Genomic DNA, 18528 nt, shown 5'->3' with positions numbered 1-18528 from the left:
GCCGACTGGGTGCGGAGAGAAGAGAGAGAGAGAGATAGATCAGAGAGTGAGGTGAGGGTGAGACAGAAGGAGTGAGAGAAGAGACGGGCGAGAGAGAGAGTGTAAGACAGTGTAATAAACAAACATATAAACATATATATATATAATATATAATATTCAAGTGACAGCCTTTAACCAAACCAAACACACACACATATATATATATATATATATAATATAAATCGGGGGATGACCGGGGCGGGGAGCGGGGCCGGGGCCGGGGATGAAATATGTATCACCGTCCCCGGCCCGAATGTCACCGGGGATTTATTTTTGAATACCATCCCCGGCCCGTCGGGGGTATTTTTCGGGGAAAAACCACTCTTATCGGGGACGGGGGGTCGGGTCCCCGTCGGGCCGGGTTGAAATTGCCATCCCTAGCAGCAGCTTCAGTGCTTCTACAGTCCACAATAGACAATAAAGTAATGGATACTTCTACAGTCCACAACACAATAGACAATAAAGTAATGGAAAATGAGGAGTATAAAGTGAATATAGTATTTTATATTACCTATATGAAGTTTGTCTGGTAATACCTCAAACAAAATCGAAGACCCAAGAGACGACAAACTTTCATAAAGCTTTGAAGACTATACGAAGGGCCATGAAGCAGATTCCAGCAGCAAGGGACCACCAAACAGTGAGAAGAGGGACCACGAAGCTCTGCGTCTAACAGAGAGGTGAGTCTTTCTAGGGTTTTGTCTGTTGGGAGTAAAAAGAGACCATGGGTTACCTTGGTTGGGCTGTCGTTTGGTCTTAGAAGACCAGGCAATCCATCTTGTGCCAAGAAAAAGCAAAAAAATTAGGCCAAAAATTGAATTTTTTTCATTCGGGTCCGAGGAAACTGGGTCGACCCGCGACTGTAAGGAATCGTGCGATTCAGCAATTCTTCGATTCGTATCGTGAATCGATCGATTCAGATGCGATTCTGTACCATTTGCGATTCCATGTACCTGTTCGAATCGATTTTTATGTGTATCGAACCGAACCGTACAATTCGAATCGTGAATCGTACGATTCTAACAACTGAGATGGTCACTACATAGTTTGGGTCTACTATTAAATTGTTGCGATCTAACTTGGGTAAGGAATACTTTAAAACTTGTTAGAATTTACCATAACCCACTCCACCTACCACCTCCACTACCACACACACTCACCTACTTCACCTACTTTCCTACACCTACCACACACACTCACCTACTACCCAAATCCTCTTCTATATAATAGGAATCCTTGTAATATCAATTATAACAACACATCAAAAATCAATAACATCAATCATAATACATACAATTTCTCTCTATATCAATTTTTCTTACATGGTATCAGAGCAAGGTTAAGAACCTAGTCATTCTGCTTCCCCGGCGGGCGGCAGCCTCGCCTTGGCCGCCCGCCGGACCTCTACACATACCCTAGCTGTCCTGCTACTAAACCCCTCCTTTTTCTTCTTTGATTCATCACCATCCAATCTTAAATGTATATATATATATATATATATATATCATCACACCAAATATTTGTTTATCATTATCATACAACAGATCTGCTCAAATCCAACAGAATTCAACACACACAAAGATGGAAGAAACCTAAGATCTTTATGTCGGATCTGTCTGTAATTGAGAGGAGAAGGGAAGGTTTCGGCGGCGGCGGGTGGATCTGTAGATCGGCGAACTCTTTCTCCGATCATTCTCTGAATCGCCTCCGCCAACGAGCTTCGACTCTAGCACCGCCACAGAAGTTATCCGAGCCTCGGTGATGTAGTAGTCGAAGGAGATTGGTTGTCTCGCTAGCATTGGATTCAATGAGTTGGATGTTCGGCGACGATGCTGCAGACGGTGACGGAGCCATAGATCACGGGGATGGTGGCGGATGAGCTGCCGACGGCGTGGACTGAAACGACGATGACTAGGGTTTGGTTTGGGCAGGTGAAGAGGAGAGAAGAGATTGGGATTTTAAAGTCACTATCACAGAAGCTTTCTCTTAATAATGTGTTTGCTTGGTTTTCCAATCTCTTTTGATCTGAGCAAACCACACAGAGAGATACAGAGGCATGTGCTCTCTCTCTTGGTCTCTCTCTTAAAAAAAAAAAAAAAAAAAAAAGAAGAAGCTGCACTTTCACTCACTCTCCTATTACACACCAATACACGCACTGATACATAGAGGCGTGGCCATCCTTGCATCCACTAGCCCACTTTAATCACATCTCATGATTCCCCTCTTTATTTTGTCAGGCTCTACACCCCACATTATGATGTCGCCAGAACCCACCATTCATCCCACTAGCATATATCAAATATATATATATATCTATATTAACAATTACCAAAATCATCATTCTTCACTTTTATACCCTCCTCCACTTGTATATTATTTTATTATACATATATTTTATTATTTTAATATTTTTAAAATATCTTAGTATCATATCTCCACCAAATCACGGAGTCATACTTCCGTAGGCACTCCTCCTCATTCCACCCATAATATATATATTAAAAAACAAAAAAAATAAATAAATAAATAAATAAATACATAAATAAATAAATAAATTACAGATTTGCACAACAACTTAGTTTTATTTATGTTAGGGCTCACCCCGATCACCATTTTACAAAAAAAAAAAAACAACACAAAACAAAACACCCACACCCACAGTGGGATTTTTCTTCTCTACTCTGCTGCAGGTCTCTTCCTCTTGCCTCCGTCCTGGACGGCCCTTGCCGGTATTGCCTCCGGATTTCCCACGCCACCGAGCACATTTACTCCCTGCTCCTCCACTGCAGCATATGGCGGACCTCCAAATCGGAACATCACGGTGGCCTTCCGCTTCAGCTCTTTGTTTTCTGCCCTTAGCACGCTTATCTCTGCTCGCGCATCCTTATACATGCGTTGGAGCAGAGCTAGCTGGGAGTTTAATTGCTGCACCTCATTTGTCCTACTCTGCAGCCGGTTCGACAAATTTGTGACCGCCGTCATGCTTTCCACACATGCCTTCAAAGTATACTGATTGGCCTCCACATCTGACTGCACTGCCATTCTTTGCTCCACCGACCGCATCGGAAAGTTCAACGGAGCAAACTCCGGGGCGCTTGGTTGAGTTTCCAGTGCCACCGCACCAGTTCTCTCTCTCGTTGACTCGTTGAGGTCGGGAAAGAGGGTGAGCAGCCCGCGGGAAGACGATGAAGCCATTTTCTAGGCACCAGAGTGTTACACAGTATCTCTCTCAGAAAACAGAGTGTTACAGAATCTCTCTCAGAATATCTCTCGCAGGTTTTTTTGCCTCAGCCTCAGCCTCTGTCTTATAGCCGAGGCAGCCACGCGCATCGCGCGCCTCTTACCACCAGCCGACAAACGGGCACGCACGCCAAGGCGCCCACGTGCCTCGCCATCATGTCCGGCACACCTTTTGATGAATTGGGCACGCCTTTTGATGGCACGCCTTTTGACAAAATTGGGCACACCTTTTGAGGGTGCCACTTTTCCAAGGGTCCGACAAGACTCTATAAACTGTCCCGACATTTGATACCGGTTAGCTTTTTCAAGGGTCCGACAAGACTCTATAAACTGTCCCGACATTTGATACCGGTTAGCTTTTTCAAGGGTCCGACAAGACTCTGTAAACTGTCCCGACATTGATTCCGGTTAGTTTCTACAAGGGTCCGACAAGACTCTGTAAACTGTCCCGACATAGATTCCGGTTAGTTTCTACAAGGGTCCGACAAGACTCTGTAAACTGTCCCGACATAGATTCCGGTTAGTTTCTACAAGGGTCCGACAAGACTCTGTAAACTGTCCCGACATTGATTCCGGTTAGTTTCTACAAGGGTCCGACAAGACTCTGTAAACTGTCCCGACATAGATTCCGGTTAGTTTCTACAAGGGTCCGACAAGACTCTGTAAACTGTCCCGACATAGATTCCGGTTAGTTTCTACAAGGGTCCGACAAGACTCTGTAAACTGTCCCGACATTGATTCCGGTTAGTTTCTACAAGGGTCCGACAAGACTCCGTAAACTGTCTGCTACAACGGTCCGACATAACACCATAAACTGTCTTCTACAACGGTCCGACATGACCCCATAAACTGTCTTCTACAGCGGTCTGACACCGCCATACAGTGTCCTCTACAACGTTATGACACCACCATACAGTGTCTTCACCAACGGTCTGACACGACCATACAGTGTCTCCTATCCTTTTTTTTTATGTATTTTCTTGTTTTGTTCCTCTCTTCAAACTCAAGTTGGTTAGTTTCTATCCTCCTTGAGTTTGCGGGGGGCTGTTAGAATTTACCATAACCCACTCCACCTACCACCTCCACTACCACACACACTCACCTACTTCACCTACTTTCCTACACCTACCACACACACTCACCTACTACCCAAATCATCTTCTATATAATAGGAATCCTTGTAATATCAATTATAACAACAACACATCAAAAATCAATAACATCAATCATAATACATACAATTTCTCTCTATATCAATTTTTCTTACAAAACTGAATTCTATGAATACTTGGCCAAATTGGGTACCATTCACCAAACTTCTTGTACTCGAGCTGAGCATAAATACCGTCATCTTCTTGAGACAGCTAAGTCTTTCCTTCTCTCTGCCTCCGTTCCGGCTCCTTTTGGGGTGAAGCAGTTCTTACTGCTGCTTTTCTTCTCAACCGTATGCCTACCCCCTTTCTTTCTGGTCGGTCTCCTTATGAGGCTCTGTTTTCCCAACTTCCTAATTACTCCCTCATTCGTGTGTTTAGGTCAGTGTTTTTTAAGGCGAAAAGCAAACCGAGGCGACAAGGTCTCCTAACGCCCAAGCGCGAGGCGAGGGCTTCATCGAATCGAGGCGACCACAAACGATATTTTTTTTAAATAAATAGTATAGACAAAAATATAAATATTTTCAAGAACCATCATACATTTATCATTCCACATACTAAATATCCATAAACAACAGAAAATATCCAACAAAGACAAATACAATCCAACAATCCAAAGGTTCTAAAAATCATCTTAAATAATTGAATTTTTTTTAGCAAAATAATTTAAAAAATTCAGCAAAATTAATTGAAATTTTTTCATTAAATAATTGAAATTTTTTCATTAAATAATTGAAATTTTTCAGCAAAATTAATTGAAATTTTTTCAACAAAATAATTATATAATTAGCATAGAAAAATAATTGTAAAATAATACAAAAAAATAATTAAAAAAAAGAAAGAAGACAAGGAGAGAAAAAAAATTAACAGAGTAGAGTTAACAAAATAATTAACAGAACCAGGAGAGAGAGAGAGAGAGAGAGAGAGAGAAAGGAAGGAAAGAAGGAAGAAGAGAGTATAATTTTTCAAAGCAACAAAGTATAAAAAAATAAAAATAATTAATTAATTAATTAATTAATTAAAAGAAAAAAAGGTCTGCCTACAGGGTATAATTTTTCAAGTCAGAGTCGAAAAAAAAAAGATGAAGAAAGGAAGAAGAGACGAAAGGAAGAAGAAGAAAAGAAGAAAAAAAGACGAAGACGAAGACGCAGCAGCAGCAGGAGTAAAAAGGAAGAAGAAGAAGAAGAAGAAGAAAGAAAGGAACTCACCTTTGATAATCGACCGAAACGATGTCCGAAGAAGGAAGAAGCAGCCGCAGATAGTCAGTCAGGTCGTTCGAAGCAAACGTCGACTGAGAGGAAGTCGACTTAGGGTTTCGAACTGAAATTAGACCGAAATTAATGAAGCGTCGCTTCGAATTGCCTTTCGCTTCGTCGCCTAAGCCTCGCCTCATGCGCTTCGACTTCGCCTCACCATTTCGCCTCACCTCAGTGAGTATGAAGCGCTACATCGTTGCCTCGCCTCGCCTCGCTTAGCGCTTAGGCGAGCGCTTAGTCACGCCTCTAATAACACTGGTTTGGGTCTGCTTGTTTTGTCCTTTTACCTCGTAAAGATAAGACCAAACTTAATGTCCGGTCTGTCCTATGTGTCTTTTTGGGTTATAGTCTCACTCAGAAAGATTATCGCTGTTATGACCCTGTTTCCCGTCGCCTTTATGTCTCCCACCATGTTGCCTTTCTCGAACATCTACCTTACTTTTAGCTTCCTCCTCTCACCGCCCCAGTTTCCAAGAGGATTTGGTTCATATTGATCCATTTCCTTCTAAGGTCCTGTCTGACGAGTACATCTCCACTGTTCCTCATGAGCTTGTTCCATCTTCTCCTCTTGTTTCACCTTCGGTTGCTTCTCCTCCTCCGTTGTTAGTTTGTTCTCATCGCAAGGCTCCTCTTTCACCAGTTGTCTCTACCCCTGCTGTTGATCCTCCTGCTTCTAACGATTCTGATCCTGCTGCACACCAATATCCTACTCGTGAGCGTCATCCTCCAAACAGGTTGGGTTGGTTTAATATATGTTTTTCTACTTCCTATCGTATTTTTTTTTATCTGTTAGTCATTCTTTTCAGAACCTTAGTCTTACACGGAGGCCTGTCAAGATCCTAATTGGGTTCAAGCTATGGAGGATGAGTTATTTGCCTTGCAGAAGACTAACACTTGGGAGTTGATTCCTTTGCCTGTTGGCAAGAATCTGATTGGTTGCAAATGGGTCTATAAAGTCAAGACTCATTCTGATGGTTCTCTCAAGCGATACAAAGCTCGCTTGGCTGCTAAGGGTTTCTCGCTGGAGTATGGTATTGATTATGAGGAGACATTTGCCCCTGTTGCCAAGATAACTATTGTTCGTACCTTGATTTCTGTTGCTGCTGTTCGACATTGGCCTCTCTATCAGATGGACGTTAAGAATGCTTTTCTTAATGGTCATCTCACTGAGGAGGTCTACATGCGTCCTCCCCCTGGCCTTCTCTACTCCTCTAGGCAGGTTTGTCATTTTCGACGTGCTCTATATGGTTTGAAGCAATCTCCTCGTACTTGATATGATCGCTTTCAAACTACTGTTACCGACCTTGGGTTTCATTCTTCTGCTTTGACTCTACTTTGTTTCTGAGACATACATCGACTGGTTTTGTTGCTCTCTTACTCTATGTGGATGATATGATCATCACTGGCTCTGACTCTTCTGCTATCTCTTCAGTCAAGCAACATCTCTTCGGTCAAGCAACATCTCTTCTACACCTTCGAAATGAATGATCTGGGTCCATTGCGGTATTTTCTTAGTATTGAGGTTACTTCTTCTCCAAAGAGCTATTTTCTGTCTCAGGCCAAGTCTGCTAATGGGGTTATTCACCGTGCCGGTCTTACTAATACTAAGGTTTCTAACACCCCTATTGAGCTTAATGTAAAGCTCAACTATACTGATGGTGTCCCTCTGAATGATCCCACTTTCTATCGTGAACTTGTCAATTGTTCAGTTTATTTGACCGTCACTCGCCCTGATCTTGCTTATGTTGTTCATGTGGTTAGTCAGTTCATTTCTGCTTGTTAAAATTTACCTACTACACACCTACCACTACCACCTACTACACACTCACCTACTTCACCTACTCTCCACCTACTCCTCACCTACTCCTCACCTACTACACACTCACCCTCTTCTATATATAGGAATCATGAATCATTGTAATATATATCAATAAATCAATCAATAATACAATTCTCTATTTCTCTATACATCAATTTCAACATGGTATCAGAGCAGGTTTAGAACCTAATATTTTCGCTTCACCGGCGGGCGGCAACTTCACCTTAGCCGTCCGCCAGACCTCAACCTAGTCTGCTAAAATTTTCTACACGTACCTTGAAATTTCCTTTCTTCAACCTGCTGAGTGCACAAACCACAGACAGCACACCGTATTTTGCTTTTTCTGACTTGGTTGGGTTCAGCGTTTGGTACCTGGTTGAGGAGGGAGGTTGCGCCGCCGTCAATTGAGGGGGACGATGGCGTCCTGTCAGTGTCGCTGTGTGTGTCTAATAGTAATACCAGCTGCAGCTACAAATAAGCCTCCGATTTTTCCATTGTCGTCGATTCTCGATCTGAGAGGAAGTACAGGAAGAAGAAGGAGATTTTCGGGCATTTCTTCCACAAGCCCTAGCTTTAGCTTCAGGGGAAGACAAAGACAATGCCTCCTCTTCAACAGAAATTCTGAGTCCACTTGTACTACTAGTGGTCCCTTTCATCGATGCAACTCTCAACTGGGCGGAGACCTTGCCCCTGCTACCTCTGCAGCCTACGGAGTGCTTCTCCTTGTTGGTGGTCTTTTTGCCTATACAAGAACAGGAAGCAAAGGATCGCTTCTAGGAGGCCTTACTGGTGGATCTCTAATGGCTGCAGCTTACTTTCTTATGCAAGCATCAGAGATGAAGGAAATAGGGGATGCCCTTGCGTTTGGATCCACCTTCCTCTTTGCGTCTGTATTTGGTATAAGATTGGCAGCTACTCGCAAAATAATGCCCGCAGGGCCTTTGTTAGGTCTTTCCATCTGTGCGTTGGCTGTGTCTCTTAAGGAGCATAAAGAAGAAAGAGAAAACCAAACAGGGGGGCTCTCTCTATCTTTCTGATTTTTGGTGAGACCAAACCCACGGTCTCTCTCTCTCAAACAACAAAGTCACACGCTGTTCTTTCTTTTCTTTTCTTTATTTTCCACTTTCACACCCACAATCTTTTTTTTTTTAATCAACCCACTCAACTTTCTTTTATTTTAATATATATCTATATATATATATATATGTTTCTTATAATATATTGCACAGACTCCGTCTACTTTTGCACAAACCCATTTTCTTTTCTTCTTTTCTTTCTTTATTTATTTCTTTCTTTTCATTCCTTTATTACATCTATACCCATATCCATCATCACTCTTTCTTTATTTATTTCTTTTCATCACCTTTTGCACCTCCCTCACCGACTCCCTCACCACAAAATAGAATTTTTTATTTATTTATCTTATCTTTTTTTTTATGTTCCATTTTTCACAAAAAAAAATAAAAATAAAAATAATAATAAAAATAATAATAATAATATAACTTTGCACACCAAACCATATTTTTATTCATCTCAGAGATGAACCCCGATCACAATTTTACACAAAAAAAAAAAAAAAAAAAAAACCCAAACACAACACCCAAAGATTTGTTTTCTTTTCTGCCGACGGCTACCCACCGACCTCACTTCTTCGCCTATTCCGCCGGTCTTTTCTTCTTGCCTCCGTCCTGGGCGGCCCTTGACGGTGTTGCCTCCGTGTTTCCCACTCCACTGGGCACGATCACTATTCCCTGCTCCTCCACTGCAGCATATGGCGGACCTCCGAATCGGAACATCACGGTGGCCTTCCGCTTCAGCTCCTTGTTTTCTGCCTTTAGCATACTTATCTCTGCTCGCGCATCCTTATACATGCGTTGGAGCAGAGCCAGCTGGGAGTTTAACTGTTGCACCTCATTTGTCCTGCTCTGCAGCCGGTGCGACAAGTTTGTGACCGCAGTCATGGTTTCCACACATGACTTCAGAGTATACTGATTGGCCTCAATATCAGTTTGCACCGCCATTTTTTGCTCCACCGACCGCATCGGAAAGTTCAACGGAGCAAACACAGAGGTGTTTGGTTGAGGTTCACTGGCCACCGCACCAGTTCTCTCTCTTGTTGACTCATTGAGGTCGGGAAAGAGAGTGAGCAGCCCACGGGAAGACGAAGCCATTTTCTGGGCAACAGAGTGTTACAGCGTATTACAGAGTTTCTCTCTCAGCAAAGGAAGAATTTTTCAGAGGTTTCTCTCAGTTTTTCTGTCTCAGCTTCTGCCTCAGCCTCAGCCTCCGTCTTGGTTAAATAGCCGAGGCAGCCACGCGTATCGCGCGCCACTTGACGCCAGACGACAAACGGGCGCGCCAGCCAAGGCACTCACGTGCCTCGCCATCATATCTGGCACACCTTTTTATGGCTTGGGCACGCCTTTTGATGGCACGCCTTTTTTGACAGATTGGGCACACCTTTTGAGGGTACGACTTTTTTAGGGGTCCGACAAGACTCTGTAAACTGTCCCGACATTGATTCCGGTTAGCTCCTTTATGGGTCCGACAAGACTCTGTAAACTGTCCCGACATTGATTCCGGTTAGCTTCTTCATGGGTCCGACAAGACTCTGTAAACTGTCCCGACATTGATTCCGGTTAGTTTCTACAAGGGTCCAGCAAGACTCCGTAAACTGTCACAACACCTGCCACAACATTGTCTGCTACAACGGTCCGACATGACCCCATAAACTGTCTTCTACATCGGTCTGACACCGCCATCCAGTGTCCTCCACACCGTTATGACACCACCATACAGTGTCCTCTGCAACGTTATGACACCCCCATACAGTGTCCTCTACAACGTTATGACACCACCATACAGTGTCCTCTACAACGTTATGACACCACCATCCAGTGTCTTCACCAATGGTCTGACACGACCATACAGTGTCTCCTATCCTCTTTTATTTTTATGTATTTTCTTGTTTTGTTACTCTCTCCAAACTCAAGTTGGTTAGTTCCTATCCCCCTTGAGTTTGCAGGGGGCTGTTAAAATTTACCTACTACACACCTACCACTACCACCTACTACACACTCACCTACTTCACCTACTCTCCACCTACTCCTCACCTACTCCTCACCTACTACACACTCACCCTCTTCTATATATAGGAATCATGAATCATTGTAATATATATCAATAAATCAATCAATAATACAATTCTCTATTTCTCTATACATCAATTATACAATTCTCTATTTCTCTATACATCAATTTCAACACTGCTCCTCACTCTACGCATTGGGCTGCTTTGGTTCGCATTCTTCACTATCTCCGAGATACCATCTTTCAGGGCTTACTGTTGTCCTCTACTTCCTCTTTAGACTTGGTGACCTATGCTAATTCCGATTGGGCTGGTGATGTTAATGATCGTAAGTCCACCTCTAGTTTCTGTATATTTCTTGGCGATTCCTTGATCTCTTGGAAACGCAAGAAGCAAACTGTTGTTGCTCGCTCTACTGCCGAAGCTGAGTGCCATGCTATGACTCATGCTACTGCTGAGCTTGTTTGGCTTCACTGTCTTCTCTCTGATTTGGGTGTACCTCAATCTTCTCTGACCTCACTCTATTGTGACAACCACAGTGCTATTTAAATTGCCCACAATATTGTCTTCCATGAACGGACGAAACACATTGAGATTGATTGTCACTTTGTCCGACGGCGTCTACAGTCTGGCTCTATCTCACTTCTTTTTGTCTCCTCGGCTTTGCAATTTGTGGACTTCTTCACCAAGACGCACACTACTACTCGGTTTCAATTTCTTCTTAGCAAACTCTCAGTGTTTTCTACTAAAACACCTTGAGTTTGAGCGGAGGTGTGAGAATATATTGTATATATGGCATGTTGTGTAAACAGGAATTAGTTTGTATTTCCTTTTTCAGTCATAAATTCAGGGCTATATAAACTGATGAACTCTTTGTAAATTACTACAATTCAATATACAGAAAAACTTTCAGGAATCTTACACATATATCCCAACCACATTAAGCATGTACACAAATATTCAAAAAAAACGTTACGCCTTTTCCTTTTTTCAACCAAAAGGCTACTGGAAGAAAACCCAATTTAATATTAATAAATATTTTCCCATTTCATATTGATAGAAAATCCCAACATTATGCTCATAAAGCTTCACAAGTGATCCAATTAAAAAACTATAGGAACCCACATAAAAACCCAATCACTTTCGTCTAGCAGAATTTCACTGATTTTAGCAACAACAAAAAAAAAAATTGATATGATTTCACACCAATAAAATGACTAAATTTTTTGTTTATTGCAAGATTTTTAAGAATGGCTTTTAACATGAGGCCTGATTGAAAATTTTTGGGAGGCATTACATGAGGCATTAAATTTTGAAAGGTAACCTTATACAGAGTAGGCTTTTCAAAAAATTTGGAGGTACCAGATTGAGTTTGGGGGGCATTGTGCAATGTACAAAATTTTTTGAAAAGTTAATTCATATAAAATTGGGCTTTCCCAAATTTTGGAGGGGCCAGGACCCCCTTTCCTCTGCCCCTGCAGATGGTAACATAAGATTTTCTTTGTCAATATTCCACAACCATAAGGCTATGTTAGTTCTCATGAATGTTTGAGAGCTTGTATGGTGAAAATGATAATTTTGGAAAAGAATCTTGTCACTCATTTGAAATAGCAGAATGATCAGTCGCATGAATCAAGCACTTATCCTGCATACCAAAGGTCCAAAGCCCAAAGAAAAGAGGAGGGTATCATAGCTAGATGGAAAAGCAAAACATAGAGTCACGCCTTACATACATTGTGGTTTAACTTCTCTCTTGCTCAATTTTCTGGAGCAATATGATTTGAAAATATATATATATCAAACAGAACCTTTAGGCATTAACCTAAGAAATGCAATTGTGGGATAACATGGCATAAAATGAAAATGATGGTTTACAAGTTCCAAGTAATTTGAAAGTATGCATAAAATAACTCCCTACGGACATTGCGGTTTAACTTCTCTCTCACTCAATTTTATGGAACAATTTGATTTGCAAAATATCAACCAGAATAGGCGCTCACAAATTTTTATTTTTCCAGAAGGTGGATTTATTTTCTTATGCATAAAATAACTCCCTATGGACATAGTGGTTTAACTTCTCTCTTTACTCAATTTTATTTAACAATTTGATTTGCAAAATATCAACCAGAATAGGCACTCACAAATTTTTATTTTTCCAGAAGGTGAATTTATTTTCTTTAACAAAATGGACAGCATGGTTACACCTTTACAAGACTACAACTCTGTTAAGAAAATTGTGCTCTTCTTTCATTCTCTCAGACCATTCTATTGTTCTTTCTATAAATGATTGAATGCTTTGCACCCTTTGCATTTGCAGTTTCATCAAAAGTGAAGAAGATACAAGGACTGCAATTAAATAAATAAAGGAGAAGGAGGATGGATACTAAATCCATTACAACCTGGTGCTTGCTCATGGAGGCACGCACAGACATAAAATACAGTATATCTCAAACATGAGTCGAGACTTGAAGTTGAAACTCTAGTTCATAGCATGCATTCTATTTCTCAAACTAAGGCCAAACACCCTGATGATATGTTGAATACTAATGGTGTAGCAAAAGACGTGGAGGAGAGAAACACAGTGCAAATTAGAGCAAGAGATTATAGGTTTCAGACACCTTTAACAGTACGTAAAGGCCACGGTCAATTTTATAGGAGCTTAGCATATGGTACAGCATTAGCTTTTGGCTAAGAAAGATGGATACAATATGATACATTAGCTTTTGGAAGGGTGGAGTAAGGCTTTATTGTTACGCGGGGGTAGATACATTTCGGTTAAGTTGGTTTTGAGTGGTATTCCTATTTATTTTTTATCTTTGTTCAAGATACCGGTTAAGGTGACGAAGGCATTAGAAAAGTTGATGACGGATTTTCTTTGGAAGGGCAAGGATGAGGGGAAGAGGGATCATCTGGTGAGTTGGGATTTAGTTTCATTGCCCAAGGAAAAAGAGGGTTTGGCTATTGGTAACATTTTGGCTAGGAACATGGCCCTTCTTGGTAAATGGTTATGGAGATTTCTACTTGAGAGTAATTCACTATGGCATTTGGTTATTAGAAGTAAGTATTGGACTCAAGATAATGGTAGGGACTCACGGGTTGTTCTGAGGGGTAACTGTCGTGTTCCTTGGAAATCAATTTCGCATATCTACACTTGTTGGTCTTGTCACCTTTTTGTAAGGGTGGGCAATGGGGCACGTGTTCGCTTTTGGGAGGATGTTTGGATGGGCCAATCTTCTTTTTACTTCTGATTTTCCACATCTCTATAGAGTGGTTCGATCTCATAACTCTTCTATTGCCTCCATAGCTTGTTCACTTTTGGCTCCAATTTCCTGGAATTTTGATTTTTCTAGAAATCTTAATGATAGGAAGGCTACACAGCTGGCGTCTTTGTTGTCCAGACCAGAATTGATAATTTCTCTTTGGCTCCTCTTTTGGAGGACAAGAGGGTTTGGGCTCTTCATTCATCTAGAATATTTTCTTGTAAATCATTTTTTGATAAACTCATCGATAGTCCTCATGTTTCTCAATTTCCTTTTTGCAAAAGAATTTGGAACGCTTGTGCTTTTTTTAAGGTGAAGGTGTTTATTTGTGTTGTAAGAATGGGGAATCCGTGAATCATTTATTTTTGCATTGTTCAATTGCTTTGACTCAATGGCATAAATTGCTTTTGTTGGGGGATGTTATGTGGGTAGCCCCGCAAAGGAGTGCGCAAATGCTTCAAGTTCACTTTCGCGCTTTCGGAGGATCGACGAGAGCCAAAATTTTATGATCTAGTGTGGTCTTTGCAACTTCATGAGTTCTATGGCTCGAAAGAAATGCGAGGGTGTTTGAAGATAAGTCCCGAGCGATAGATTGTTTATGGGATAGTGTGTGCCATTTAACTTCTTTTTGAGTTTCGGGAAATCATCTTTTTAAGGGGGTCCCACTTTTTTTATTAGTTAGAGATTGGTTGGCAGTGTGTTATATGTAAATGTTTGCTTTAAGAGTTTTTTGTTAAGCTTTAGTTTTGTGATTTTCCCTTTTCCTTTGTAAGAGGAGGCCTTATCCTTGCTTTCTTTTTTTGATTTGTCAATAAAGTGCTTTGTTGTTGATCAAAAAAAAAAATATGATACATTATACAGATGCTAACGCACCAATTTTCAAAACATTAAAATGCAGACACAACAACAAATATATATAATATATTTGTCTTTATATGTAAGAGATATATCATATTTATTATATGAAAATAATAGGAAATTATTCATTTTCTACATGAACAAGTGGGAATACAGAGCCCTAATGTGTCCGTCACACAAGTTTAGATGCATCATGAGTTGGAATTGTAGCTGATGGACTGTTAATTTGCTTTTAATGAAGTTGTTTCTTGACCATGAAATTGAAAGAAATAATGCAACACTTTCAACCAAATGTTTCATTTAAAAGAAGAGCTTGTTTAACACCACCAGGGGGCATTTCATGGTCTTCCAAAATAAGGGCACCAACAACAAATACCAAATCAAATTAAGCCTTGTGTCCCAATCAGTCAGTTACAAGAATATTTTTTCACCATTCAACTCTATCAAGGGCTATATGCTCAATAAAATAAAATAAATTTATATAAGTAATTTTTTTTCACCACCATGTCCAAAGTCCACTTATACTTAGGTCTTCCCCTACCCATAACATTTCCATCTATGGTGATCACTCTTCTTTATCGTTGCATCTATGAGTTTTAATTGTGCATGATCAAACCATCTTAACATCTTTCCCTCAATCTATCTTCAATAGGTTCTACTCTCACCATTTCACACATATATTCATATCTTATTCTACTTTTTCTTGTGTTCCCATACATACATCTAATCATTCTAATCTCATTTTACATTTATTTTTTAAGTTACCCTCACACTATGTCCCGTAATGCAGGCACCAACGACAAATGCAGAAAAAAAAAAATGAAAAACAAAAATGCATATCTAACTGATAAGCATTAATGTAAAGGGGGTGTTTGGGATGATGGTTTGAAACTAAGCAGGTGTTTGGCATGCACTAAAAAAGTGCACTTTTTTCGCATACATACACCTATTTGGGTTACATCAATCAACATCTTTTCTCTACTCTTCTACCAACGTTCTCTACTTTTCTACACATTTTTTTGTAAAAAGTCAAAAAGTGCACTTATTTAGAACATCTCAAATCATCCCTTAACCAATAAGACAAAGGAGTGTTTTGGAAAGTGGGTTAAAAGTCACTTCTCAACTATTAACCAACTTCTCTCTCACAAAAAAGTCAAAAAAAAGTCAAAAAACAATTTTTAATCACCTTCCCAAAACACCCCAAAATATAGCATCCTACTTATCAATCAATTACTTTTTCTCTCACAATCATCTATTCAACACTACAAATCATCCCAAACACGGAAAATTCTACTATACACAACCCTTAAAAGGGTATACCATATGCGCCCTTAATTATGTCAAATGATTGAGAATTCTAGTAAATGAGCTTTAATAAGGATGGATCCCACTGTGACGTGATGTTTTGATTTTGATTTTATTTTTTTTATTCTCTGCCAAAGCCCAATTAGATTCTAAAATTAGAGATGTATCGTTGCTCTTAATTATAATACACGCCTGCGTGTGCTATAGACTTTCCGTCAAACACAACTTTTTTGTCATTGGCTAAAATAACCTAAAAAAAAAAACACAAAAAAGCAACTAAAATAACCACCATTTCAAAGGGGTGAACTACGCCCACATTACCTGATAAGCCTCAAAGTCATCAAAACTGAACCTTGACCTCGCCACCGTGTATTCAACGTGATCAAGAATGTCCCTCTGAAGACTAATTGGATCATTCTTCAGAAATCCATCCATCAACGCAAACATCCTCTCAGCCTTCGCCTTCGCCTTCCGATCTCCAGCATCATCCCCCACCAATCCAGCTCTCCTCACCACGATCCCTCTCGTACTCGCCATGGCCATCGACGCCTCTCCACCACCACCACCACCACCAATGGCCTCCATCAATGCCTTCTCAATCCGATCCAAATTCTCGCCATCTTCGATCTTATTCCCATGCGAATCAGTGACGAAGAACCTCTTAACTAAGAAGTCACCTTCGAATTCCACAATGGCCTTCTCGATTCGAAGCCCTAGGACTTTGAAAACCCTAGTGATCAATTGGAGGAGACCAATCCTGTTCTTGGCTCTGATCACGAAGGCAGTCGAGTCCGAGACCGAGTCGTTTTCAACTGTTACAGTTGAAGTTGTTTGGGAGATTGGTTCACTTGCGGAGGCTCGTAACGGTTTGAGTCCATGAGAGGTGTGCGAACGTGAAAAACTTGGAAATGGAAGGTGGAGATTGAGAGAGAACGGAAAAGAGAGTCTCGGTTGGCACAATCCGGCGGTGAGTAGAGGAAGTGTGGTCGCCGCAGACATTGAGAAAATGAGCAAATTTACAGAGAGTTCAACAATGCAGAGACATTTTGGGAGTGGAGAGAGAGTTCAACAATGTAGATATGGAAGTGATTAATGAAGAAATTCACGAGAAAAGGTGTTCAAGTGTCAACGTGAAAGTAAAGATTTTTCCAGTTCGAAAAAGGAATCGATCCTCTTTTGCGTTATCAAGGGGCGGTCTCATGGGCTAACCGTGAGGTCTCTTCCTTCTATTGGTGGAGAAAAATCACTCTCTCACTACATGCTGCTATCTTTGAATAGAGTCCAATTTGCCCCAGTTAGAGACAAGACTAGACTTGTCCAGTTTTCACTACAGCTTCACTTTTGAATTTTGTTTTGATAATGTGAATTATTTATATTTTTAGAATTTATTTATATTTTTAGAATTTATTGAATATAATATTTACTTAAAAAATTAAGTTGATCAGATAATAAAATTTATAAATTTGAATTAATTTTATTTTTTTACCGTTCATTTTTTAATACAAAACTTATTCCAACACGAGTTGTCTATATCTGATTAAGTTAATTTTTTACATGAATAATGTATCCAACGAATTCTAAAATATAAACGGTTTGAATTATCAATATAGGGCCAAAAATGAGCCCACAATACAGATTAGACGAGTCCAATCTTGATCTCTAACAAGAGACAAACTAGACCTCTTTCAATAATTTTATACTAATGGTCCGCACAAGAGTAATAGTATAAGAATAATGGCAAAAAAAAAAAAGAAAAAAAAAATTGAAACATAGTATTATGACTCAAGTGATAATGGGCTATTTTTGTTAAACTCGTTACCCTGGTTGCAAAACTTATCTCCTTGTTTTATAGGTTTTTACATAAACATCAATTATAGAGGTATTTTGAGAAAACTTAAAATATGAGATAATTTTGTGTTAATACTGTACGGGAGCGAAATATCCTCTGCTTTCCGTACTCCTTGTACTCCAAACTTTTCTTGACGGCGTCTACCTGGCAACACAGAAACGGTGAGCTGCCCGGCGGTGGTGTGCCGGATAGACCCTCCGACGATCAAGTCAGTCCACTTGAAGAAGAAGACTGTTAGAGAGAGAGTATTCTTTTTGGGAAAGAAATTGCATACCTCTAACGTTCGTCCTCCTCCATACTTCAAGGCTGGCCATGCAGCCTCAAGATTATGCGCGCACTACCTCCGCTGTCCTTCCCAGGACAGGTGGCAGTGCTCGCCTCTCATCACCTTACGCGTGTAAAGGCTTAGTCCTCCCACCAGTACACACAGAACTGTCCAACGGTATTGGCGCATGCTTGGAGCAGATTTCCTCTATCCCTCACGCCATTGGTCCAGGTGGCACACTCGACCAGAATAACTCGACCGACCTATCACTTGTGGAGAGTTGCCATCACATGCACACAACCGAGCTATGCACCGCCGGACTGTCCCTTGCGAAGGGGCCAGAGGGCGATACTCATGGCCGAGCTGATATTGACCGGTTCATTAGGCTAACCGGTTGT

General features: G+C 40.7%; 1 protein-coding gene across 3 annotated transcripts in view; it reads right to left on the bottom strand.

Moving 5' to 3' along the window:
* Window positions 1–17572, bottom strand: part of LOC114269896 (uncharacterized) — a 68293-nt gene extending 50721 nt beyond the window's left edge. For 2 of the 3 annotated variants that reach the window (XR_014340446.1, XM_082887813.1), the window contains exon 1: window positions 16338–17572. Coding sequence is in view for 2 of the 3 variants with exons in the window: in XM_082887813.1 (XP_082743939.1) it covers window positions 16338–17015 (678 nt within the window). In the remaining variant the exon portion in view is untranslated. The remainder of the gene's footprint in view (window positions 1–16337) is intronic. The other variant, XM_082887814.1, reaches the window with a different exon arrangement.
* Window positions 17573–18528: the final 956 nt, after the last annotated feature.

Source organism: Camellia sinensis, chromosome 9 (genome assembly GCF_055761805.1).
Source record: "Camellia sinensis isolate YWXY chromosome 9, ASM5576180v1, whole genome shotgun sequence".
In the NCBI taxonomy this organism is placed as follows: Eukaryota; Viridiplantae; Streptophyta; class Magnoliopsida; order Ericales; family Theaceae; genus Camellia; species Camellia sinensis.
The sequence above is the reverse complement of the archived record's forward strand: the minus strand, read 5'-3'. Positions and strand labels throughout refer to the sequence as shown.